Below are 27,374 nucleotides of genomic sequence, written 5' to 3'. Positions count from 1 at the left end.
CTCTCCCAAGCGCTTAGTACAGTACTCTGCACACAGTAAGTGCTCAATAATAGTACAAACTAATAAATACCATTGATTGATTAACAGCATTTTCTTGGTGTCAAGAGAAAAATCCATTCCCCCCCAGATTTTCTCTTCTGGTTTGTTAAATGTCTCTTAGGATTTGCTACAGCAGAAAGGCAAGTTCACATGTCAAAAGAGTAATAAAGCTCCAGGTTCCAAATAAAACATTGCAGCATAGGACAGATCGGTCTTTGGGAGCTTTCTTAGCTAAAAGTCCTTCCTAAAGGGCTAATAAGAGATACGGTCATCTGGGGGAAAAGAAAAATCAGGTCTTGGGCCCCTTTGGCTGGAAAGATCACAGAAAGTGTTTCTGATAGCCACAGCCCAAGAAGAGGTTTCAATTACTCAGGAAGCTAGTTGCCTCACTTAAAAACGTTTAGAAATCCAAATGATTCCAGTTTGTTGGGTATAGGGAGTGGTGATATCATCATTCCCTCCAAGCCAAATCTTCCTCCAAAGTCAGTAGTCTGTTTTCTGACAAGTGCTGACCTATTTCTTTACATGGACTGGAGTGGCCTTACCTCATGGCAAGATCACTAAAAGACTTTAATTTTGCCTTGAGAGGAAAGATAAAATTACCTTTCGTCTTGGGTAAACTTTATCTCTTATCTTTTTTCTTTTGGGCAGTAGCAACAGTAGCAACAAAAACCTATCTCACCGGGTTTAACAGGGAAGATTCCACCAGACCAACCTGCTGCCAAGATTATCAAATTAAACTTCGCCCTACGGTTGTCTCCGGTCACCTGGGGGATTGTTATCTCAACTTTTCCTTTGGATCTGTTTCTTTCATTGCTTTTTTAAGATAGTGGCAGGCAGCATGAAGAAGAGCATTCCGGAGCAGTGCTCCTGCCTCATAACAGCTGGAATATTTGTTCCACCTGTTAATTGCTGATTTCCCCCTTTTCCTGGGTGGGGAGTCAAATGAGTTGATGGCTATTATCAACTGCAACTGTAAAGTTAACAATATTGATCTTATTAACACACAAAACCAACCCACTGTTTAATGTGACTCTTTATTGTGTGCTTTCTAGAGGGAGAGAGGAGCTTTAGTTCTCTTCGGGTTCTGCCTGGGCACAGTCAGGAGAAGAAACTTCGTCTCAGCCAGGACCATGTTACCCAAAGAGCACCCACTCCTCGACTCTTCTTCAAGCTCCCTCCCTCTTTCTCCATATTCTGGGCAGAGTTGACATGTTCTCATCATGCCCAGAACACACAAAACCTTTTTCAAGCTGTTTCCTAGCCAAGTCCGGCTGATCAGGTATATATTACACCCACCCAGTATGTTGGCAGATCTCAGGGGTTGGGCCACTGAGCAGAGAGCTTCAGGGAGGCCCCAACAGGCCATCACCCCTCTGCCGTCCTGCTCTTTCGCTCCCAGAAAAGTGCAACCATCTTGCAGGTGAGATGCCCAATTCAGGAATGCCCGCTGGCTCCTCTGAAGGGTTGCTAAGTTTGTATCCACCCCACAGCAACCCACCACCCCTACGTGACCTACCGGTCTGCTTACACCTGACCATTTTAGAAGCCATGGCCCGGCCTTCCTGAGGTATGCAGCCTACTCACTTCGAACGGACTCTCTCACTCCTTTGGGTACTGCTAGAGGCCTGAAACGAAAACAAAATCTAAAAACCTCAGAAGGGGTTGCTTTCAGTTCAGTTTTTACTTTGCGCAAAAGTGAAACGGTGGCCTGCTTGTGCAGGAGGTTCTGCTTGGCTCCCAGAGGAAGCTTCGGCTGCAGTTGGCTCTCATCGTTGGGTGTCAAGATACTCCCCTGGGGGCCTGGGGCTAGGAAGAGGGAAGAGGGAAGGGGTGTCCCCAGCCCAGATGGTGCCGGGGGTCTCCTCGCCTGTCCTGCCTGATGGAACAATGTCACAGCTTTCCTTTGGAGATCACCTGGTCTTGGATATCACCGGCTCAGGGACTGCCGCAGGGCTTCATACATCACTTGATCCTAGCAGTGTCGGGGGAAAACAGAAAACCAGTGAGTTATTCTAAGTGAGGTTGCAAGTGCTGGGGAAAGAGAATTTCCTTGAAGCAGTGTGGCCTAGTGGAAATCAATCAATCAATGGTATTTGTTGAACATTTACTGAGTGCCGAGAACTGTACTAAACGCCTGGGAGAGTACAGAGTTGGTAGATGCATTCTCTGCCCAAAAGGAACTTACGATCCACAAGAGGAGGCAGATATTTAAAGAAATTATGGCTTTGTATGTACGAGCTGTGGGGACTGAGGGTGGGGTGAATATCAAATACTTGTAGGGTATAGATTTAAGTGCAAGGGCGACTGGCAGAAGGGAGAGGAAGTAGAGGAAATGAGGGCTTAGTTGGAGAAGACCTCTTGGAGGAGATGTGATTTTAATAAAGCTTCGAAGGTGGGGTGTGGTGGTGGAAAAATAACAGGCCTGGGTGCCAGATGACCTGTGTTCTAATCTTAACTTTGTCACTTGCCTGCTCCGTGACCTTCGGCAAGTCACTTAACTCTTCTGGGCATCAGTTTCCTCATTTGTGAAATGGGAATTCAATATCTGTTCTCCCACCAAAACTACGAACCCCTCCAAATTATAGCCCCCTGCCTGTTACACACTGATGTCGCTCAACGCAGTAGATATCACTTTTCACAATGGTAGCTTCTCACAGACTGTGGCAAAACTGACTTTAAGAGTTGCTCCAGAGTGAATTTTAAAAGTTTTCTAAGTTGGGGATCGTTGGCCCAAGGCGAAATCCCCAAATATCTGCAGCCTGGGCACCTAGCAGCGTGGCTCAGTGGAAAGAGCCCGGGCTTTGGAGTCAGACGTCGTGGGTTCGAATCCCGGCTCTGCCACAAGTCTGCTGTGTGACCTTGGGCAAGTCACTTCACTTCTCTGAGCCTCAGCTCCCTCATCTGTAAAAATGGGGATTAAGACTGTGAGCCCCACGTGGGACAACTTGATCACATTGTACCCCCCAGCGCTTAGAACAGTGCTTTGCACATAGTAACCGCTTAACAAATGCCATTATTATTATTATTATTATTACCTACAGAGCAAGAGCAGGCAAATAGCAGATTCCAAATTTCCTATCAGCCCCAAGTGCTCTCCAAGTTTCCATTTACCCTCCTCTCTCTCCCTCCCTCCTTCTCTCCTTTCAGCTCTTAAAGGGCATTCTTTGGACACATTAACTGACCTTCACCTGCTCTCACCCATTTAAAAAAACTCTTTGTGTTTATAGTTAAAATTCTGGTTATTTTTCCTCTCTCAATTAATCATAGCCCCTTGTTTTCTCTTATAAAAACCAAAAACAAAACCTCACCCACCCTCTTTTTTTAAGCTCAGGATTTCCAGGGGCTACCAAATTCAAAATGGTATTTTCAACAGACATAGACTTGGAAATCTCTTGGGGGAGTCTCTTGAGTTTGAACATTATAAAAGTGGTTGGTGGGGAGGAAGAAGAGATCTGCTCTCAGTAAATCAAGCAGGCACAAGATGGAGGAAGGGTGTAGTGGGAGGGCAAGAGGTTCCAAGTTCCAGGATCCAGTGAGCATGCTAGACTGAAAAGTCATCAACAGATGCTTTCATGGATAGGACCAGTGGTTGCCCTTTGTGACATGGAGGGAACTTGGATCAGGGCATGTATCAATGACGAGAGATGTGAAACATGTTCAGAGACCTGGGAGAGGGTGTGTTTTTGAATTATTTGGGGCCTTTCAAAGCTCAATCACATCAACTTCATTTCTTCCCCCAGAGTGATTAGGTTGCTCTAGAAAACTACACCAACAAAACGTAGTAGAAGAAATGAACTTTAAAGCTGTGAGAATAAAGATTTCTGAATTCAGAAAAGGAGGAAATGGGGAAGAGGGACCATTCTTTTCTGGTAAAACTTAGGTAAGAGATCCCGAGCAGTCAGCCTAACAAAATGGGTTTCCAGAAGATAAACTGTTATCACCCACTATTCTCAAAAGTGTGCTCCTTCCCCTGGAATGAGGCTGGATTGTAGGAAGAATTAAGAATTAGCTCCGAGAGAAACTGAGTCCACGTGCCCAGTCCACTTGTCCGGAACTCCCAAACTCAGGCTGTGGGCAATACAAAACAATTGATGCCACTGTTCTGATGCTGGTACAGGTGCCACGAGCAAGTGAAAATATTGTGGCTGACTCACTCTTTCGCCAAATCAAGAGAGAGTTTAACAATGAAGGCCAGCTGCCCTAAAATAGGTGGCTCAACTAGTTCTTAACTTTTCCAACAATAAAAAGATTTCCTGCTTCAGTGTCTGTACTGCCTTCGTTATTTTGGTCAAGAATTTAAACTATTTTAAATCTCTTAAATAATCTTTTCAAAAATACCAGGACCCTTAGTAGTGGGCTTTTGGTCCCATTTCAATGACTGCAAGCAACATGTTTAAAAAAAAATGGCAGGTACTAGCTGTTTATTTACAGTTCCAATAAATGGGAGAACATTTCTTAAGATGCTATCAAAGAACACTGTGATCATGAGATTTCTGATATCCCTCCCTCTGTCACTTGCTTCAAGCTTGCAATTTTGGCTTTGGAACAGATTTTTCAATCAATAATTTCAAAATGAAAGGGAATGCTAATTACCTGGGACTAGATTATCATAATTATATCTAATTGATACATCTTGCTACTTTTGTACTTTACACAATGCACCAATTGCATTTCACCACAAGATTTTCTATCTGTTGTAAACTGCATCAAGAACAGGAACATACATATAAAGCCTGATAACCGACTTGAGGGGAAAAAAAACCCAAGGTGAATCAGTGATATTTCCTAATCCATTTTCCAACTAAAGGTGAAGCTATTATTTCTACTTCATTTGAATCAAAGTATAAGTCACTAGAGATTAGATAACAAGTTCAGTTCAGGTGAATTCAGATTATGATCTGATGAGACAGCTGAACTGACTAGTCCTTCGGTGGGGACAGAGGATAAATCTTGAGTGTTATGGAAAATGTGACAAGAGGTGGAGCCTCTCTGAATCTGAATCTTATCTGAATGCCTAGCCAGCCAGATTGGGGCTACTCTGGAAAAAGTGAGGAAAACCTGAAAAACTGGAGACTTACCAAAGAAGCAAATCCCATTACATTTGGCTACTCAAATTTTCAGTGGTCTGAATGTGTCTTGGTTCAAATCACTCTGATGAATTGGCTTTTTCAATGGTCCTACCCCAAGACCGCCCCCCAAAATGGGATTAGGGGGGTCTTGGTGCAAGATGGTTGAAAGTCAATTCTCGTAAGAGTTGAGCCCTGATTCCAGATTTAGTCAAATTCCTATTCTATCTGCAATTCTGCTAACTCCATTTCCTAACTTCCGGAGTTGATTCTGCTATGGGCATTATCTCCTGATTGCAAAGGCAAGCCATTAGCAATGTCCTCATTTCATGGTGCTTTCAAAACACAGTTTGGGAACTTCTATGAGAAGCAGCATTACGCAACAGTGAAGTTCTACTTCCCAATTCAGCATGACATTTCCACTAATTACAACTCTTGTCTCACACACAATCCACGGAAAAGCCCTCCTCACCTTTTTTGATACTGAAGATTTTACTTTCTTAAAAGCTTCCTGAAAATGCTTTTGGCCAATCTTGATTTCTCCTAGGGGAAAAAAAACAAAACAAAAACAGACCCATAACAATTCAGTATGCTGACATACTGGTCATAATTAAAAAACAAGTTTCATCATAAATATTAATCAATTAATCGATCAATCATATTTATTGAGCATTTACTATGTGCAGAACACTGCTTGGAAGAGTACGATACAACAGAATTAGCACATACATTCCCTGTTCATAATGAAGTTCTGCGAGAAGGCACCACTAAGCAATGTATTCCTTGTGCCTACAATGAGAATGTACTTAGAAATGTGTCTGCTGATCTTTCATGTTAGTAAACTCTCTGATGGCAAACAGCTGTGCCTTCTGCTTTTTACTTCATGGTTCCCCAAGCATCAGGTCCAATGACGGGCACTCAGTAAATGTCATTGACGATGATTTCACAAAGTGAAGTTCTCATTCATGATTCATTCAAACTCAAATTCAAATTTCACACAAAAATCACATTACTTCAAAAATGACTATTTGAATCCTTACAAATCTGTTTTACATTAATTGTTTTTTAAAGTTGCTGCTAATGAATGACTAGACTTTAATGGGTTGAGTGAACTGAAAGTTAATCTGGGAAGCCCTGACATTCCTTAAAATGACATGTGCTTTGCCTATGTCTTGGTACTGTGTGAGAGAGAGTGGTGGTATGGTGGGAAGGCAGAACAGCCTGTTAATATGCTAAGGTCCCAACTGAGAATGGCTCTGACTGGATAAGTAAGCCACAAACTGATTACTCAAAAGATATAAAGATGTTAAACAGGCTTTCTAATTTCTACCTCTTAGGAACATTTTGGGGCAAGGCTGACCTGACTCTCCTCATTTTATTTTCTGCTTCTCCTCACTGGTGCTTTGGTTGTAAAAATCTCAGTAATCTCTCCTGTCAGGAGTATTTATCTATTTACCATAAGTGGGTTTTTAACAAGCTCTGGTTAAAAGATACAAAAGAGATCTAGAATAATCTCTTCCCAGTGACACAAAGTATGGACCTGCTTTACTTGACAGTATCTTGTGGGCAGGGAATAAGTGATTTTTTAACAAGCTCTCATTAAAAGCTACAAAAGAGATCTAAAATAATCTCTTCCCAGTGACATACAGTATGGACCTGTTTTACTTGAGAGTACCTTGTGGGCAGGGAACGTGTCTGTTTATTGTTATATTGTACTCTCCCAAGTGCTTAGTACAGTGCTTTACTTTTATAATTCTTCTGTTTTGAAACCACTTTCACAAACAAAAAACCCTCTGACAGGTTGTGCCCATCTATAATCCAGTCTAATGACATCACTTCCTTGAGAAATTTTTAAAAAGAGGAATGATCCTAACTGCCTTCCCAGATGATGTAACCCACACAAGGACTTAGTTTGAGAGTTTAAAAGGAAGTTTCTTCATTCACAACCAACACATATTTACTAAGATGCTACTGTGCCTGGCACTGTATTAGGCTCAATGAAGCTACAGAGAGTGTGAGCTCATAATCTAGATTACACTATAGCAGTAAAAATAAATAGGATAAACACTGGAGTCTTAGTTGACTATACTTTTACAAGATAAGATGAATGCCTGGGCCTAAAATGCTTTAACCAGATTACCACCAGTCTTTGTTGCTATTGAGTCAATAAACCTGAATTCAGTCGGCTGACAGACTGAGCCAGGAGCCCCCCAACCGTGTGCCCAGCACCACAATAGGTAGTTGGAGAATTTACAGAAGACCAATTCCTGATCCCTGCCCCAACGGAGTGCCTTTACACTCTAGTAAATCTGAAGCATATGATCAAGAGTCCAACTTTCAGACTAAATGTGCAGATTAATGCACTAATAACTATGTAGCATGACACCCACCTCCACTGAAAGAACATGAAAACTAATCTGTTTGCAAGAGGTTTTAAATAATAGGGCCCATTCATGTATTCTCTATATTCCCAAGCTGGAACAAGTCTTGTCTCATTTTATAACACACAACCAAGGCATTGTAGGAAAGCTATAGGATATCATCCATAGTTGAATTTCCCCATCATTGGCACCTACGTGTGTGAATGACAGCCACGGATGGGTGACTGACTTCGCCTAATCCTAGCTCAGGTTGAGGCATTCAGGAGTTTATTTTGAGGATGCTAATGTTGTGAAGGACTGGTTAAAATCCTGTGACGTGGAGTTTCACAATGCCATGCAACCCTGGCAAGAGGTCACGGAGGAATATACCACAAAATGTAAGTTCATGTTTCCATACTCCATGAAATATTCATTTCACCTGAATGGTATTTTGTGGGAAGTATAATGAGGGGCCCTTTCTTTCAAACTACGCAAAATATTAAATGTGATGGCTGGGTTCTTGGGATCCCCGCCTGACAATGACAATTTGTGTGGCCGGGGTCACAGGATCCCATGGAACGATGGGTAGAGAGGCTGATTTCAGATACTTTAAGTGGCTCTTCCTTTACCTTTAACATTCCCGCTCTTCTGGCTTGCCATTTCCTGCTTCAGGGCACAGACAGAAGCTTCCCGAATTAGAGCGGAGAGATCGGCCCCTCTGGAAAAGAAAATAGCCAGGAGCTGGTCAGCATGAGTTTTCATACATCTTTTTTGATCACATCCCTCCCCCTGCTCCCACTTCTTCCAGATCATGTGTCTTCACTCCACACCGGGCTAGAACACTGTGAGGCAGTTGGGGAATGCTCCTTTGACAACACAAGCCTGCTTGGATTTAGCATGCTATGGTGTCAGACACAATTTCCACAACAGCCTGTGGTTTCCTTAACATGAGGTTTCGCAGAAGGCCGCTCCTGCATTTTAAGAGAACTGAGTGAAGTTAAGAAAATGGTGACAAGTAAATGAAAGCCAAAACACATCCTTCACCAAGTGAGAATCCGGCACTAAAGAAACTTGACTCAAAAGGGCAGGAGGAATGGCTGAGTGTTGCAGTGACTGACCTAACCGGCTGGAGGAAGGAACTGCGGCAGAAATGGTAGGGAGAAATGTACACCAACATAATGGATCACTTGACTTCAGATCCCCTTTAAGAGCATACGCTGCCTGCATTAGTCATAAGCTTTGTTATGCAACATTTAAATCCACAAGGAACACACTAAAATAGACCTCAGACATTACTTAGTGTTCAATATGAACCCAAATACATTTTCCAAAGATGAAAACTGGGATAGCATTTTTTTTTTAAAAGCCTGCGGGCCCTCAGGGGTAACATTCACTTTATTGCAGTAGGTCTGAAATAACAGACTTGCTGTAATAGAAAGAGGGCATTACTTTTCTCCATCACACTACTAACAAGTGAATCCGAAATAGGCACAAAACTTAGTTCACTGCATTAAACTAAAACACCCACCAAGCTCAATGATTCCCAACTGAATTCTCTGGGATAGAGCATTCTTTGCAAGCTTATGCTATGACTACCCCGAAATGCATTCCTGTTCCAAGTGCCAACCAACAAAATCGAGGGTTGATTCCCACATTTTGTGAATGGGCACTTCAGGACACACTCAGAGTGTTGCCTCTGAAACTCCTATCGGCAGCAACACTCAATTGTAGGCCACTCAACTTGAATTCTGACTCCCACGTCACCAGCCCACACTGTGTTTGGCACTGTCCAAAGATCCTGACCCAGGGTGATTGCCCACGGAAACCAACCCTGCTTCTCATTGAAAGACTTCTCAGTTACTGGGTCACTTGCACCACATGACTTGGACTTACTGTGTAAATGAAGAACTTGAACTGCAGGAGGGTCTTTAGCTTTCAGCAATGTTAACTGTTAGAAACCATAAATGTAACCCAATAAATCTAGTTTTTCTCCTATAATGAAGGAGGGTCAGTCATCAAAATCATATGTACTGCACATCTATTATTAAGAGCCCTGAACTAGCCTAAACATTGCTGGAGACTTGATTGCTAAAAACAACCATGGAAACCCCTAATGGGCTTAACTACTGACCCTCAGCTCTTTCCTTTACCACATGCTTGATTTTTAAATAGGTCAGCATTTTCGAGACTTTCAGAGTTGAAGATGCTACCTCATTTGGCACTGGAAAGTGCATTACTTTGTTTTGTCTCTGGGGTATCAACAGTATAGGATGCCTTTGATGCAGGATTTTTTTTAAAAAAGAAACTTGGCAATGGCAATAACTAGTTGAAGGACCTTTTCCAGCCTGGTGTTCAGATATGGATCTAAAGGCTTGCTAAAGTCAACTCTCATTTTCTGATTCATGAGCAGAAGTAAATTAGGGAAACGAATGGTCTTAAAGCCAAAATGGGGGTAAAATAAGTATTTGAACTTTTTTAAATTACTGCATTCCATTTTAGAGAACGCTAAATCAAAACTTATAAAAAGAGGCTTTATATCCCCCCAATATCATGTGGTATTTTTGATGTGAATTCAAAGACACTGGCTCACTTAACTAGCTCGTCCTCTAGACTCTAAGCTCATTGTGGGCAGGCAGTGTATCTGTTATACTGTAGTGCTGAACTCTTGCAAGCATCTGCACACAGTATGGGCCCCAATAAATACAATGACTAACAAAGGGTCATTGAGTCCTATTTTCCGATATGTGTACGTAACAAATCCAGGGAAGCATATTTCTGATGGTAGACAGAATGTCACCAGAAGTTCAGCTATTTTTAAATATAAGTGACCTAAATATGGTCACTGGGATTTGGATCACAAAATTAAATGGTTATTCAGAACCCAGAAGTGAAATCATTCTTTTACCAGGCTACTACTGACCAACTTGTATTGTATGATACATTCTCCTCACTCAAGAGAGTGACTTGGAGAACACTTTGGCAAGCCTGTTACATCCAGTACAATCTCCCATTACAGATGGTGCTTACACTGAGAAGTAATGGCCAAATAGCTGTTTTCATATTTCTTGATCTCAGGACTCTAGTGTGAAGCATTAAAAAAAGAAGGGCTTTGAAAAGGAACATAGAAAATATCACCAGTTTGACACTTTGCACCGTTGAAACAGAGTACGAAAGTTGGCTCTGCTGCACCTGTAAACTTTGGCAACTATTCACGTCTGTCCCCATACCTTGGGAGAAAGGACCAACAAGACTCCAAGGCAGGGTAAATGACCAAAGCAGTGAGAAAGACATTCGAGCATCAGGGCTAGCAGTGCAAAACATCTTACAATTGCTTCAAGGAGGACTCTTCTAAGTCCTAAAAGACACGCAAACACTCACGTATAGCAATCACAGCGTGGATCATAAGCAATCTCTTCAAGGCTCACACCGATATCCAGTGGGGGTCTGGTACCATTCTGCATAGAGGAGAGAATTGGACACTGCTTAATGGACATCACAGGAATAATGCTGATATGGATAAAGTGGAGCAAAAAGGTCTTGCGTATCTCTATGAAAGACCAGGTTGAAGAAATTGGTAGCAAATTTTGGCCATTCTCAGCCGAACCACACCTGGGGCTGGAATCATCTGGATGTGGGGATGGGACAGGCAAGTAGGCAGGCATACATTTGATTCAGCTGTGCACATTTCCCAGGAATGTGAAGTTGGGTGGGAAACGACCCACCCAACGAGAAGCAGCGTGGCTCAGTGGAAAGAGCACGGGCTTTGGAATCAGAAGTCATGGGTTTGAATCCTGGCTCTGCTAATTGTCAGCTGTGTGACTTTGGGCAAGCCACTTGACTTCTCTGTGCCTCAGTTCCCTCATCTGTACAATGGGGATGACGACTGTGAGCCCCCGTGGGACAACCTGATTGCCCTGTAACCTCCCAAGCGCTTAGAACAGTGCTTTGCACATAGTAAGCGCTTAATAAATGCCATTAATAATAATAAAATGATAAACAACAGTGCAAAATACAGATAAGAGGGAACAGGTACGACCTGCTCTCTACTGAAGACCAAAGGGTTCTGTGCTTGCTTGGTTTCTAAATATTCTAGATGGAGAAAACAAGCTTGCATCTAACACTTTAAGCGACTCCGATCTCGCCACGCTGATTCTGGCACCCATTTATGCCTCATCTGGCTGGGGACTTGCACAATACAAAATAGTCTGGGGAAAGAGGAGGCCAGGGAATAAAGAAGTATAGGAAAGGTAACTAGAGAAAACAATTCTGGTCACTGCAGATGTGTACATAAGAACATTACATTTAGAGCCCAGCATTTCCAATAATGAAATGGAGCTGCTAATCTAGCATTAAATTAAAAAATCAATTACACTCAACGGTTTCCAAAATGAAAAGTCACTGGGTAGGAAGTAAAATTTTAAAGACATTCTAAAAGCAAATGTTTTCAGCTATCAGGTAGCCTTTGACATGTTGTTTCCCAGAAAGCCAAGCCTAAGAAAGCCAAAAATTAAAAGGTACCTTGAATGCCTCTCAAAATAAGTATATATAACCTTGTGATCTCTTTGAATTGAAATCAAAGTGATTAGTTGACTGATGACAATGAAAAGGCCATGCCATTATATTATCATGGATTATGAACTCTTCAAGGGCAAGGATCACTTTTACTTCTACTATATTTTCCCAAGTGCTTAGCACAGAGCTCTGTTCACAGTATGCACTCAATGAATACTGATTAATTGCTTGGAAAATGTTATTCAAATCACAAGAGGTAGTGCTAAATACCAAAATAATTGATAATTTCATGCCACAAAATCTAGGCTACTCATGAAAATTTTTTTTTAAAAAAGGTCATGTTTTCATATAGCAGATTATTCTGGAAGGTTGTTTATGAATAAATAATCCTTTTCTAGACATTAGATTATGAACTTCAGGGCCAGGGAATTAATCTTTTGGAAAATTCCATCATGAACTAATATGGTGCTTTGCCAATACTATACACTGCTGACAATGATAGAGAAGCAGCGTGGCTCAGTGGCAAGAGCCCGGGCTTTGGAGTCAGAGGTCATGGGTTCAAATCCCAGCTCCGCCAATTGTCAGCTGTGTGACTTTGGGCAAGTCACTTCACTTCTCTGGGCCTCAGTTACCTCATCTGTAAAAAGGGGATTAAGACTGTGAGCCCCTTGTGGGACAACCTGATTACCTTTGTAACCTCCCCAGTGCTTAGAACAGTGCTTTGCACATAGTAAGCGCTTCATAAATGCCAACATCATTATTATTATAATGATAATAAATCCAATGGTCTTAATAGATTGGCTTTTCAGCTTCCTTTGAATGAGGTAACTTTTAAAATTACTAGCAAAAATATAAGCTTTAATTATCACCATTATAGTAGCTGATGCATTCAGCTGATGGGGAGCCTGAACTAGTGTGGCACACACCATCAGGGGCCAAGAGGAAAAAGATTGGCGATGACCTCCCTGTCCCTACTCCAGTCATTTTGGCTCGCACCCTTAGGAGAAAAGGCCGAGGGCTTCCATATCTCAGCCGTCCGAGAGCCAATAGGAGCCCAGAGATGGCAAACCAGAAGGCAACATTTACAAACACATATTCTCATATATATATGAGTATGTGTATAATACACTATTTCAATCCGAAAAGCAAGACACGCTAAAGAAAAATGATCAAATATTGCACTGTAATTGTCAATTCTTTCCGTGTTGTTTCAGCGTTTTTACCTTTACACCGTCTTTTCCCACTGCTCTGAGAGCTACAGATTTTGCTAAGTGGTAGCAAGTCACTCATTGACGTAACCACCACAGTACAAAAGAAACTTGTTTGGGCAGTGAGTCGGTTCTAAAATATCATGAGCCCTGAGCTATTAAGGTCCCAAACACCATGTAACTTTATGTCTAACTCAGGTGTCCTGTTGAGATCTTGATTTGCAAACTTTAGCCATGATTTGAAGTAAATCCCTCTCTGCTCTTGGGCTTTCACTGGACTATCAATCAATCATATTTATTGAGCGCTGTGTGCAGAGCACTGTACTAAGCGCTTGGGAAGTACAAGTTGGCAACATATAGAGATAGTCCCTACCCAACAGTGGGCTCACAGTCTAAAAGGGGGAGACAGAGAACAAAGCCAAACATACTAACAAAATAAAATAGAATAGATATGTACAGGTAAAATAGAGTAATAAATATGTACAAACATATATACATATTACAGGTGCTGTGGGGAAGGGAAGGAGGTAAGATGGGGGGATGGAGAGGGGGACGAGGGGGAGAGGAAGGAAGGGGCTCAGTCTGGGAAGGCCCCCTATCAAGGGCTGCCAGTCATATAGGTGTGAAAGTTAAATCCATTGCAGTAGTCCATCCACCCTTTCAAGTGAAGACTGGAAAGAATGATTTGGAATTGGGTTCTAGTACTAGTACAAGAGCAATACAGTTCCAACCTTTAAAGTCACTAGAGTTGGGACAGGTCACATCAAATTCCAGGAGTGATATAATAATAATGCTATTTGTTAAGCTCTCACTATGTGCCAGGCACTGTACTAAGCACTAAGGTGGATACAAGCAAGTTGGGTTGGACACAGCCCCTGTCCCACATGGGGCTCATGGTCTTAATCCCCATTTTACAGTTGAGGTAACAGGCACAGAGAAGGGAAGTGACTTGCTCAAGATCACACAGCAAACACGTGGTGGAGCCTGGATTAGACCCCAGGTCCTTCTGACTCTCAAGCCTGTGCTCTATCCACTAGGTAAAGCTGCTTCTCACATTAGGGTTTAGTTTCAGGGAGCTACTCAAAATCCTCTGCTTTCTCCCCTTAAGAGGGAGAGTGAAATGATGAATAAATAAAACGTTTCCTAACCTAAGGCAAGCTACAATACATGCCAGAATTTTAGTTCATGGTCTTGCTAAGGAGTACATGCTTCTAGTAATCCCACCAACAGCATGGCAAATCATCAAACATCTGGCTGTGTTTGACAGGGGATGTTACTCTACTTATTATGGGCAGAAACCAGACAGTTGATTTGCCCTGGTATTTAGCAGATAAGAAAATAAACCAACACTTCAGATAATCATACCTCTCAATTGGACAACACTAGTTCCCACTCCCTCCCCTCAAGTTCAACCAATGCTGCTGTTTGAAATTTGATAGAGAAATTGACTTCCTTGAAATGAAAAGTTTCATCCTCCAAACAACCCCAAATCCTGCCCATTTCTCACTTTTGTGATGGTTCTTAGGATGGCAAAACGATCTGCAGGAGGCGGTAAGCCCACAAAAAGTGTTTTATCCAGGCGGCCAGGACGAAGGATAGCTGGATCAATAATATCTAAGTAGAAAGGACAGAAAGTCAGAATCCAGTGGTTAGGAGCTTGGTACCATTCATACAGTCTGTAGGATAGACACTGGAAGCAAAACACTTGCATTTCTGTTCAAAGAGGTTGTTTTTTTTTTTTTTTTAGCTCCCTTGGGGGATCCCCATAATTCACAGTGATTGGGGTCACTTTAAGGCCCTAGGGGGCCTGGCTAGGTGGAAACATAAGGGGTCCCCCAGGCTAAGATTTGTCCCTTCCTGTCTTCCTATGTGCACACCTGAACTTACTGTGCAAACACTCTTCTCAACATGGTTGGGCATTTGAAGCCCAGAAGTAGTAGTGGCATAAGTAGGTAGGGAGGACGTAAAAGGGAGGAGGAGGAGAAGCATGGGCTGGAAGTCTGAGGGTAGCTCTTCTCACCACTCCTTGTGAGCCCACTGTTGGGGAGGGACTGTCTATATGTTGCCAACTTGTACTTCCCAAGCGCTTAGTACAGTACTCTGCACACAATAAGCGCTCAATAAATACGATTGATTGATTATACATCCCTGAGAGCTCCCAATTTGCCCCTTGGGGAAAAGGCAGTTCAAACTCCTCCTGTGCACTTGACAAAATGACACTGGAGTTTCCTGTCAGTAACCAGGGATGAGCCTCAGTCTTGAAATTTTGGGGGTCAAAAATGGCACTCGTCACATTCCTGTGGGGGCATGGAGGGCAATGAATGAGTAAATGGGCATGGCTGCTGCACACTGTGAAGCACAAGTAAAGACTTTGGTCTGGGCTCTGCCTGTGGCTAACAGGCAAAGTCCAGGTTTTCTGGTTCCCAGACCAGTGCTCTCTCCACTGAACCAAGGTCAGGGCTTGAACCTGGCATAATTCTCATTGAGTTTTATCCTTGAATTCCAGTTCCCGTAGAAGCTCCTGGTAAATATCAATTGCTTTGTTTATGGAGGTTTATTCTGACCTTTCTGACTGAGGTGTCTCCCCGAACCTACTCCTCACGCTTGGCGCGCTGAACTGCTAGGGACAAAGGTCCCCTGGGAAGTAGCATGGCCTAGTGGAAAAATCACAAGACCACAGGGCCTAGTTTCTAATCCTAGCTCTGCCACTTACCTGCTGGGTGACTTTGGGCATATCCTTTAACTTCTCTGTGCCTCAGTTCCTTCATCTGTAAGATGGGAATGAAATCCCTGTTCTCCCTCCTTTAGAGGGACCGTGTCCGATCTGATTTCTTGTATCTATCCCAGAACTTAATACAGTGCTTGGCACATAGTGCTTGGCTCTAAACTGTAAACTCTTTGTGGGCAGGGAATGCATCTACCAACTCAAATACCATTGACTGATTAGCAAACACAATTATTATTATTTGGTAAAGTTAATCATAACCTGAGCATTCTGCTGCCCCCCCCCCCCCCCTCAAGGGTATTTATTGAGCACTTATTCTGGGCAGGGCACTGTTCTAAGCACTTGGAAGAGTACAATGCAACAGAGTTGGTAGACAAGTTCTCTACCCACAACCTGTATATGGTCTAGAGGGGAAGACATACATTAATATATACAAATACAGATAGCTACATAAGTGCTGTGAGGCTGAGGTTGGAGTGAACATCAAATGCTTAAAGTGCTTTAGGAGTAAAAATATCTGCACTAGATTATATGAATGACTGAAGCATTTAATTGATCTTTCCTCTGCTTAATCCCTCACGGGTATTTAGCTCTGAAGTCCAGTGGGTCCCAGATTTGGTTTGCTTTGGGCCAAAGGTAAAGTATTCTGCCTTCAAGTGAAGGAAGTTTGAGAACTTTGTTGCAAAAAACCCCAAAACCCAAAAACAAACACACACCAAAAAAACCCCAAATGGCTGGCATAAAAAACATATCTCTACTCTTCTGCCTGTCAACTCCTTCCTCCAGAGACAAAAATCCAGGTGTAACATGGCCTAAGCATCAGGCCCAAGTCCTTTTCTCTGTCCCTTCATAGGAAAGGCAAGTGGGGTACAGGGAAGGGTGGGGGGAGAATTCAAAGAAACAGTGATGTCAGGCGGGTAGTTCTACAATCTGTTAGACTCCAACTTCTTTAAGATGTTTCTGATTCCAAGACATAGGACTGCAAGTATTATTCTGTAGTCTTTAGTGAAAGTTGATCTATAGGAGATAATGGGAAAGAACCTGTGGGAAATTCACGATACCAGCAGCCATTTCCCCAAACACTGAGAAGACAGACAAAGAAGTTGAATTTAATGAACAAGGAAAAAGAATGGGGAAAACTAAACCAAACCCAAATGCCTACACTCCGTCAGAGATATAGGCTTTGCTATACCCACAAACTACTCTCATACAACCTTTCTTAGACACCCAGATATGCAGACAAAGTTCTGAGTGGACACGCTCACAAGTCAGTGAGACTAGATGAGTTTCTCTAAGGAGGCTGGAGGAAAGCACCAACCAGAGTTTCCTCTCATGAATTTAAGACACTCATAGACTTTCCCACTGATGTGTGATTCTGAGACAGCAAGTGTTTCGAGAGTTCCCTACTTCCCCTTTGGTTTCTTGTCTTCAGCTCTGCCTGCAATAGGAGGCCAGACTATCACTAGGGCTGTCAATGCTATTCCTGATTTTACTTGGTTTAAACACTACTTTCTAGAAACCCAAATCTCTCAGTCCTTTAAGTGATGTTACAATTAAGTCTAACTATATTTGGAGGTCATCTGAATTCAGAGATGATGCTATTTATATTGCTAACAAGGCATGACTTGCTATGGCTGACAGCACCAAGAAGGGGAGCCCCATGCTGTATGACAGTGGTGGCACGGACTTGGGGCCCCTTTCCATCGCCCTCCTCCCCTATTAGACTGAAGCTTCTTGAGGTCAGAGATCTTATCCTGTAATTCCCTTTGTGCACTGGCAAGAGTGTCAAATAAAATACAGATGGTGATGATAGGAAAAAGGCTGTATTAAGAAGTCATTTCATTACCTGATGGATCAACTCTGGGCCTTGGATTTTGAACCGTATTTAAGGGCCTACTGGTCTTACTGCATAACTTTCAAAGCTTGAATATCTGATACAGATTTCAGTCCCCGACATTCATTTGCTTTCTCAAATTGTAAACGAAACCTCCCTGTGGGCTATATACTTTTTGGCTCTTCAGTTTCTCACCTGGCCGGTTTGTGGCTGCCATAATGAAAACCTGCTGCCGTGTCTCCAGGCCATCCATCTCTGTAAGCAGCTGATTCACCACTCGGACACTAGCACCTGACTGAAAGAACAATTTATTTATTTTACTTGTACATACCTATCCTATTTATTTTATTTTGTTAGTATGTTTGGTTTTATTCTCTGTCTCCCCCTTTTAGACTGTGAGCCCACTGTTGGGTACGGACTGTCTCTATATGTTGCCAATTTGTACTTCCCAAGCGCTTAGTACAGTGCTCTGCACATAGTAAGCGCTCAATAAATACGATTGATTGATTGATTGATTGAAGTCCCACTGATACATGAGAGCATAGGAAAACAATCATTTCATGAGAAAATACAGAAAAAAGGAACACACTATTTCCCAGTTCTATTCAGAAAAATCTTTCCTTTTCTTGGCCAGGCTCTTGTGTCTGTTTAGCCATTTGAAGAGTAGCTAGAAACCATTCCAGGACGGCAAGGCAAACCAAAATACCAAAGTTATTGAGATGTACACATATGAAAGGGAATAGATTTAGGGCATAAATTTATCTGCCAGGAGTGGAAGTGTAACTGTTGCTGAACAAACCACCATCAGCAAGTTAGCTTCACCATCAGCATAAAGCAGGGAGACAGAGGGCAGAAAAGGGAGGCACACACACACACACTCAAGTCTCAGCTAGCTCAGCCTAAAACAGCAAATAAAATATTAACCAGAAATGCTCATTATATTTACAGGACATCCCTGGTTAAAACAAGTCACAGCACTCATATGGATGGAAGGGAAGGTGAAAGCTGGCAATATCGCACATTCACTTTTATATTGTTTTTTTAAATAACAAAAGGACTGACCCAACCCTGTCTTCGGCCTGTTACAAGCACAAAGAGTTCCACTTCACTCACCTCTCGGTCTGACCGTCGAGGGCACAAGGCATCCACTTCATCAAAGAATATCACACAGGGTGCAGAGTTCCTGGCTCGCTGGAAAACCTGTCTCACAGCTCGCTCGCTCTCACCAACGTACTAAACATGCATAATATGGGAAAAGGGGAACATTTCAAGGTTAGAGAGCTTAACTATCCTAATATAAATATAGTGCTTGACTAACATAATCAAAATTATGGTATTTATTCAGCACTTATTATTGTGCCACACACTGTACTAAGCGCTGGGGTAGATGCCCCCCCACCCTACCTCCTTCCCCTCCCCACAGCACCTATATGTTTGTATATATTTATTATAGATTGTATGTTTGTACAGATTTATTACTCTATTTTACTTGTACATATTTATTATTCTATTTATTTTTTGTTAATATGTTTTGTTGTCTGTGTCCCCCTTCTAGACTGTGAGCCCGTTGTTGGGTAGGGACCGTCTCTATAAGTTGTCAACTTGTACTTCCCAAGCGCTTAGTACAGTGCTCTGCACCCAGTAAGTGCTCAATAAATACGATTGAATGAATGAATACAAGCAAATCGAGTCGGACAAAGCCCCTGTCCCACGTGGGGCTCACAGTCTCAATCCCCATTTTATAGATGAGGTAAAAGACACAGAAAAGTGAAGTGACTTGCCTAAGGTCACACAGTAGACAAGTGGAGGAGCCGGGATTAGAACTCATGACTTTGACTCCCAGGTTCTATCCACTATGCCACGCTATTTCTACTAGGGGACTGTGATTAAATTGCCTAGCAAATACAAGAGGAAACAAGTTGAAGCTGTGGCTTGAGGGATTTAAGGGTACAACGAAAGGACAATGCCTGTCACAGCGGGTTCAGGTGCTAAAACTGCATTACTAAATTAGATTAAGGAATCTTTTCTGAATATCTTTAAAAAGAAGTTAGACCCCTGTTACATTGTACTCTCCCCAGCACTTAGTAATAATAATTTTGGTATTTGTTAAGCGCTTACTATGTGCAAAGCACTGTTCTAAGCGCTGGGGAGGATACAAGGTGATCATGTTGTCCCATGTGGGGTTTGCAATCTTAATCCCCATTTTACAGATGAGGTAACTGAGGCCCAGAGAAGTGAAGTGACTTGCCCAAAGTCACACAGCTGACAAGCGGCAGAGCCGGGATTTGAACCCATCACCTCTGACTCCCAAGCCCGGGCTCTTTCCACTGAATACAGTGCTCAAAACATCATTAAGCCCAGAGGAAGCTCTCAATACATATGATTGAATGACTGTCCCCAATGTAGCTGAAATGGTCCTGCCTCACGTCAGAATCAGTGGTCCTGATAGACTCTGACCCGGAGTACCGGTACAGTTTTACAGCAGTGGCTGGCAGATACTGTTTGGTGACAGCACCTTTTAAAAATTACAATAATGCAGAAAAACTAACCAAGACCTGGATAATATTTAAGGCATTTGCTGAGAAATACTCGCTGTCCCTTCCTAATTGATATGCTTTTTGGCCCCTCTCAGCTTCCATCTCTGGGTACGCATTACAGAAACCCTCATCTAGGGTAGGTTATCAATGAAGGGGACCTCAAATGGATGACGAGTCATAACTCAAAGTATACTAATGGTATCAGACTGGGTGATGGGAACCGTTCAAGTAGCACCCCAGGATCACTCCTGGAGTTAGCATTTTTGTGGTCCGGAGCCTGGAGGATGAAATAGGACGTGTGCTCGTTAGTTTATGGATGGCACCAATTCAGGGCAATTCCACTAGTGAATGGCTCAAGCCAGAACCTGCACGTCCACCAGAGAGGTTCTGGATCGGGGCTTGTCTTCCTGGATTCTTTCCAGACCTGGGATGCTCTAGCTGGAGTGAACTGGTCCAGGTCAATATCTCATATCAAACTTGGAGAATAGTCATTTTATTGCTGAATGCTAGCCCTCACCTGTCAGTGATAAGTTCCATTTCATGTGAAAATTAAGAGCAGAGAAATACAATTAAATATACCTTTTTTTTTAAAAAAAAGAATGAACTTCAATAGGATTTATTCTGTGTTTAGGGACAAAATACAAGAGAGCCATGGGTAATCTGGGGAATTGACTGGCTAAACACAGCTGAAAGAGACTTATGAGACAGTGAGCCAGAAAACACTGAGCATAATATATTCAGATAAAAAGATGGCATTTATTAAGCGCTTACTATGGGCAATGCACTGTTCTAAGCGCTGGGGAGGTTACAAGGTGATCAGGTTAGTATGTTTGGTTTTGTTCTCTGTCTCCCCCTTTTACACTGTGAGCCCACTGTTGGGTAGGGACTGTCTCTATATGTTGCCAATTTGTACTTTCCAAGCGCTTAGTACAGTGCTCTGCACATAGTAAGTGCTCAATAAATACGATTGATGATGATGATGATGATCAGGTTGTCCCACGGAGGGCTCACAGTCTTAATCCCCATTTTACAGAAGAGAGAAGTTAAGTGACTTGCCCAAAGTCACACAGCTGACAATTGGCGGAGCCGGGATTTGAACCCATGACCTCTGACTCCAAAGCCCATGCTCTTTCCACTGAGCCACGCTGCTTCTCATTAACAGAGGTTCACCCAGGCCCCTCCCTGCTCCTTCCCCATACCCATATGGATCGACCTCCATAAGCAACCAAGGTAAAGGCAATAGGAGCAAGGGCTCAAAGAGATTTTCTCTTCTGTAAATAGACACTGAAAACCAGGTACAGAAAGAAAATGTATAATATTGGAGTCTGGAAAATGATCAACATAAAATACAGCAATTAGAAGTCCAAAACTACTGGGAACTGCATATACATCAATCAGTGGTGTTTACTGAGTGCTTACTGGGTGCACAGCACTGTACTAACTGCTTGGGAGAGTACAGAGTTGGCAGACATGCTTGTTCCCTGCCTACAAGGAGCTTTCAGTCTAGCAAATAACCTCTTGAAGTTCCTTGCAGTTTTATGATTCTGACAGTTTGTGCTTTTTGGCATGTTTCACTTGGGGGTGCATGGCACCTTGCGAAGCAGAAACTTGGTTAAATCAAGTAAATTGTTTTGGGAAATCTTAAGTGCCTAAAAGTTACGTTGTAGACAGTTGATCCCTTTGACTTTGAAATTCCAAGTGATGATTCCCACCCTGATTACAGGGGAAAATGCACCCAAAGACTAATTACTGCTCATAGTTCTATACAAGTTAGAGCAGAAGGCCATCTTACAGAAGGGAGATTTTCCTATGATATTGGCAGTAGGAGGTCCGACTAAGCAAGTGTCAAACCAGTTGTTTTTTTTAAAACAGTTATCGTATGCCAACATCTAAATGCCAACCACCAAGCCTTCCTTTTCCCCATCCTATGCCTCAGTCACGCTACCGAAAGTCATGAAAAAGCAGGCCAACATAAAGCAGCAACCCCTACTCTATAAAGACAGAATGTTTCACAATCAACTTGGTGAGCAGATGGAGCAAGCTGGCTACGGTCCTCAAATTTTAGAATATTTCAATCTTAAATATCAATATTACTTCTCCAATAATTCTCTGACCTATTCTTCTTTAGACAAATCAAACTAAACATAAAACATACCCAAAGAGAAAGTGATTAACTTTCAAGAGTGTGAGTTTCCATTTTCTGAACAAAACAGTTCAGAAGGAGGCTTTAACTGAAATGTTTCTTGGGGTCAGAATTTGTAGACAAAAAGTTGTCATCTGGAAGGAAGATTCTTGCATGGGGGCAACATGAAAGAAGGTTCAGAGGTACAATTAGGAGAGGGAAATAAAGGGAGCTAATAAGATAAAGGCCTGGACGAAGCAGAAGAATAAATAGCTAAGGAAGGAGGAACCATAAAGCTTTAAAAAGGCAAATGTGAAGTATTTTAACATTAACAACAAGAGACATCAGAGGGATGAGAAGAATAGACAAAGTCCAAATGGTCATGGAGGATTACAGCAGGTACTTATCAATTCTCAGGGATAAAGATAAAGAACAGATAAACCAAAAACAAATGCTGGCCTTCACAAGAACCTTACCTCTCTATTCATTTCAGATTTTTGGCCAAAGAATGGGTGAGAGCAACAAGAGGCAACAAGGTCAAGAGACTCTAAAAGAGGGAAGAAATGCAACAGTGGAAAGTTCTGATTCAAGGGTTAATTAGTCTTTTGTTTTCACAGCACCCTGAAATTAGAGAATGGCACATCTGTTGCTTATAGGGAAAGAGGGAAAGCAAAAAGGAAGGCAAAACGGCTTAAAGCCAAAAGGCAAACTTCTCTGGTGAAGAAGAGATTTACGAGGTAGATTTGGGTGATGGAAGCTCATGGGAGAAGCTATTTTGGAAGGAAAATTACTTCCACTTTTCCTATGTCAAATTCAAGAAATCTGGTTACCACCACCACTTACCATATTTAGTAACTCAGGACCTTTCACAGAAATGAAATTCAGTCCAGACTCATTTGCCACTGCCTACCACAAGAAAAAAAAAATGAGAAAGACAATCATATCGTTAGAGCGAATTTTAGCATGCAAGCTTTCTACAGCAAAATCATAGGGCCATGCCAGCTGATGGAAAGTGGGGGAGGGAGACAGAGAAGATGAGGGATCAATTAGATCACTGAGTCATCAGACTTGCCACTGTCCTCCTACAATGATTTAGGTTCCTTTGGGCACATCTTTGCTTGGCAAATGCCACTACTTTGATACTTAGGGAGGAAAGGCTGGGTGCTGTGACAGATCAGGAAAAGTCCCAAAGCTGCCACCACCATATGCTGCTTTCTTACCCAATAGAGGCCAGTCTACTCCAAATGAAAATGTTCCTCACAGGAGTGACTCTCTACATTTGGCTGGCCAGGTAAAATAAGGAAAAGTGAGAAAAGAAATGGTTCCACTTTCTGCTGCTGCTCCAGAAAATTGCCAAGCAGACAGTGAGGGAATGGGAAGCTTAGGACAACTCATAAACAGATGAATGTCCAACAAATTCTATTTTATTGACCTGCTATTTGAATTCATTCAGTCAACCATATTTACTGAGAGCTTACTGTATGCAGAGCATAACCAGTGTTCCACCACAATTTTTTTTCTACACAAATGGCATGCCAAAATTAAGTATAAAGCACCCACAAATTTAAGTTAGACGTCACCGATTTGGTAAATGTGCACTCACTTTTTTCCTCTGAAAGATGAAAAAAAAAATTCAGGAATTCAGTAACTGACAATATTTAACTAATATTTGGACACTACTGTAAGAAATCATAACTATTGTTTTCCACATTACTGCATCTCTATTATGCTGACCAGCCAAAAAAATTCTTGAGGTTGAACTCCTACCTTTGCTAGTAGGGTTTTACCACAGCCAGGTGGACCAGCAAGAAGGATCCCAGCGGGGGCCAGTAACCCAAGGGCTTTAAACTGCTCTGGGTTACGCACTGGAGCCTGGGAACAAAATTACCAATAACAGTTAAATCTCTCTCTGTCTCCCCAACCCCCAGACCCCCAGATGAAAGGTAGGTTTAAATTGGCACCTAGATACGCCAGCTTACATGTACTGTGGACTGCTTTAGGCACTAGTTTTGAAAATGAAGCCCTAAAACTTGCGTAGGAAACAAACTTTTTAATGGTATTTGTTAAGTACTTACTATATGTCAAGTGCTATTCTAAGCGCTGGGGTAGATATAAGGTAATCAGGCTGGACACAGTAACTGCCCCACATGGGGCTCACAGTCTAACTTGATTGCAAAGGGAAAGTTCACATACTGCTCTCCCCATCATACATCAGAAACAGCAGCAGTCAGAAATTCAGCCCAAAAGCTATGAGACCATCATACTAAAAATCAAATTACTTTCTGCTCCATATCTGGTTATATATTTAAAGACAAGATCAAAGTTCCACAAATACTGCATATGAAACAATCATGCTGCTTTATTTTTTTTCTTATGTCTGTTGCCAGTTCCCTTTCCCCTTAGAGTCTGTGCCCCTTGAGGATCAGAGACCCTCACTACTCTACTATTACTACTATTAATTGCTACCACTCCTATTACTTATTATTGCTTTTACACTACAATTACTACTACTATACAATCATTAAGGTTGACAGATGAGAAACTAAAATTTCACTGCTAAAACACTTTCAGTTGGTTATTTTAATTCCCCCCCTTTTAACAGGATCAACTTCAGAAAGTGTCTCTAATAAATTTAACCTTTAATGACACAAAAGTTATTTAGTAAAACTACAAGCATTCACACTCCCTCAAGAGCCCATTGTTGGGTAGGGACTGTCTCTATGCTGCCGATTTGCACTTCCCAAACGCTTAGTACAGTGCTCTGCACACAGTAAGCGCTCCATAAATATGTCAATGAATTAAAGGAAAAAGTTTTAGAAATTTAGGCTTTGATTAAATAATAAGTCATTAGTGTTTCTTACATAATACTCAAACAGCTGACATTAAAATAGTTATGTACACAACCAGACACTGCCGTATGTAGCTTCACACTTGGTGGTTTAAAATAAGCACTCACATGTCAATTTAGTCACACTTACCAATATGGCCATAGTGAGTTCCTCACGGATATCTTCTAGAGCCCCAATATCTGCCCATGTCACATTGGGGACAGTGACAAAACCTTCTCTCTTGGCAGAAGGCTGAACGGAGGACAGAGCAACAGTGAAATCATTCATCTCAATGCACAGCATTTGCAGCTGTTCCTCGAGGAGGGGGCCTTGCTCCTTTAGCAGCTCCAGCAGCTTTTGTAATTCATCCTAGGCAAGAGAAGGAAAAAAAACCAAACACAAAAACAAAAACAAAAAGTTACTACACCACTTTATTCAAACCTCTGTTGCCACTGAACACTTGAATTAGCTTCTCTGTGAATTACTTGCCCCTGTTCCAAAACAGAAAAACATCACAAAAAGAGACACGTGTCACAGGAGATTTAAAGTACCTGTACAGAAAGCTGTGGCTTCTTGACCCCCTCCTCAGTTTCCATCAACTCAGCCAGGTCTCCTTCATAAGATGAACCTCCTGCCTGTAAATGCTGCCCCTTCTGCTCCCCGACCTTTATTAGGACTCTGTTCACAGCACACATAGCTGCTTCCCGACACAGTGCCATAAGGTCAGCACCAACATAGCCCGGTGTCTGGTGGGCTAAGTGGTGAAAATCGAAAGACTGAGGGAGCTTCAGCTTTCTGCACAATGTCTGAAGAATTCTGTGGGAGGGGGAGGGAAAAAAAATACAGAAAATCATGACTTTTGTTCCAATCCGAAACATTTAGCTGTTTTGAAATGGTCTCCAGAAGCTAGTCTCTATTTATCCATCACCAAAGCGCTCATCCGGCTTCAGTCAGGCAATTGAAATGTATCCAGCACAGTAGTAGTAACTGCCAGGAAAAAACAGGCATGACTTCATCATCATCAATCGTATTTATTGAGTGCTTACTATGTGCAGAGCACTGTACTAAGTGCTTGGGAAGTACAAATTGGCAACATATAGTTGTCATGACTTGCATGACAAACTATTTAATGACGGCATTTATTAAGTGCTTACTATGTGCAAAGAACTGTTCTAAGTGCTGGGGAGTTTACAAGGTGATCAGGTTGCCCCACGGGGGGCTCACAGTCTTAATCCCCATTTTACAGATGAGGGAACTGAGGCCCAGAGAAGTGAAGTGACTTGCCCAAGGTCACACAGCTGACAAGTGGCGGAGCCGGGATTTGAACCGATGACCTCCGACTCCAAAGCCTGGGCTCTTTCCACTGAGCCACGCTGCTTCCCCTATTTACTCTTTACACTTAAACTATCTTCCTAAGCCAGGCAAAATTAGTGTTCTTCGGAGAGTTCTTCCCCATTCCTATCCCCACAATACCACTGGGGAGGTGGGCAGTTGGGTCCCCTACCCTGGGTTTAACTGCTGGAACTGCCATTCCTAGACTGTGATCTTTTCTACCTCATATGGCTTTCATTTCCCACTGCTTGTGTTCACAAGATTACTGCCTGAAGCAAGTCAGGAAACTGGATTTCTTGGCCGACAAGGTAGCCACGTGAAACAAACCTCATTCTACTGAAACGTACCTTTCCCTAGACGCCTCATCTGGAATTCCTAGGCAAATTTCGCGGTCAAACCTTCCAGCTCGTCTCAGTGCAGGGTCCAGTGAGTCCGGTCTGTTTGTCGCCCCAATGACCAGGACCTGAGCAGTAGCAGCCAAGCTATTCAGGTCTGAGAGAGAAGGAAGCAAATGAGGGATTGTCAGGTGCTTGAGAGGAGGAATCATATCTAATTCTACTGTACGCGCCCCCCTCCGCCACCCACCAAGTCCTTAGTACAGTGCTCTCCACACGGTAAGTACTCAGTAAAAACTAAAGACTGGGCAGGGATTCTGTCAGGAGGCAGCTTGGCTCTGGGTCTAAGGAATGTGGATAAGAGTGGCTTGCACTGTCTTTGACAGTGGACACACAGCAGCCTGTTCTACATTATCACCTGCCATCACTTTGGAGTTCCACCTTTACTGCCTGCAGCCCTGTAGCCCCTTTGG

General features: G+C 42.5%; 1 protein-coding gene across 1 annotated transcript in view; it reads right to left on the bottom strand.

Annotated features, from left to right (window-relative positions):
- Positions 1-1,057: 1,057 nt before the first annotated feature.
- NVL (nuclear VCP like) overlaps positions 1,058-27,374 on the bottom strand; it is a 60,895-nt gene continuing 34,578 nt past the window's right edge. The window contains exons 13-24 of the mRNA XM_038760844.1: positions 26,914-27,058; positions 25,786-26,050; positions 25,385-25,603; positions 24,174-24,278; positions 23,250-23,312; positions 18,861-18,980; positions 17,943-18,042; positions 14,696-14,802; positions 10,847-10,923; positions 8,098-8,186; positions 5,581-5,651; positions 1,058-2,014 (exon numbers count right to left, since the gene is read on the bottom strand). Coding sequence (XP_038616772.1) covers positions 1,970-2,014; positions 5,581-5,651; positions 8,098-8,186; positions 10,847-10,923; positions 14,696-14,802; positions 17,943-18,042; positions 18,861-18,980; positions 23,250-23,312; positions 24,174-24,278; positions 25,385-25,603; positions 25,786-26,050; positions 26,914-27,058 — 1,406 coding nt within the window. The 3' untranslated portion in view covers positions 1,058-1,969. The remainder of the gene's footprint in view (positions 2,015-5,580; positions 5,652-8,097; positions 8,187-10,846; positions 10,924-14,695; positions 14,803-17,942; positions 18,043-18,860; positions 18,981-23,249; positions 23,313-24,173; positions 24,279-25,384; positions 25,604-25,785; positions 26,051-26,913; positions 27,059-27,374) is intronic.

The sequence above is a fragment of the Tachyglossus aculeatus genome, chromosome 19 (genome assembly GCF_015852505.1).
Source record: "Tachyglossus aculeatus isolate mTacAcu1 chromosome 19, mTacAcu1.pri, whole genome shotgun sequence".
In the NCBI taxonomy this organism is placed as follows: domain Eukaryota; kingdom Metazoa; phylum Chordata; class Mammalia; order Monotremata; family Tachyglossidae; genus Tachyglossus; species Tachyglossus aculeatus.
Note: the sequence above shows the minus strand (reverse complement) of the source record. Positions and strands in the feature narration are given on the sequence as shown.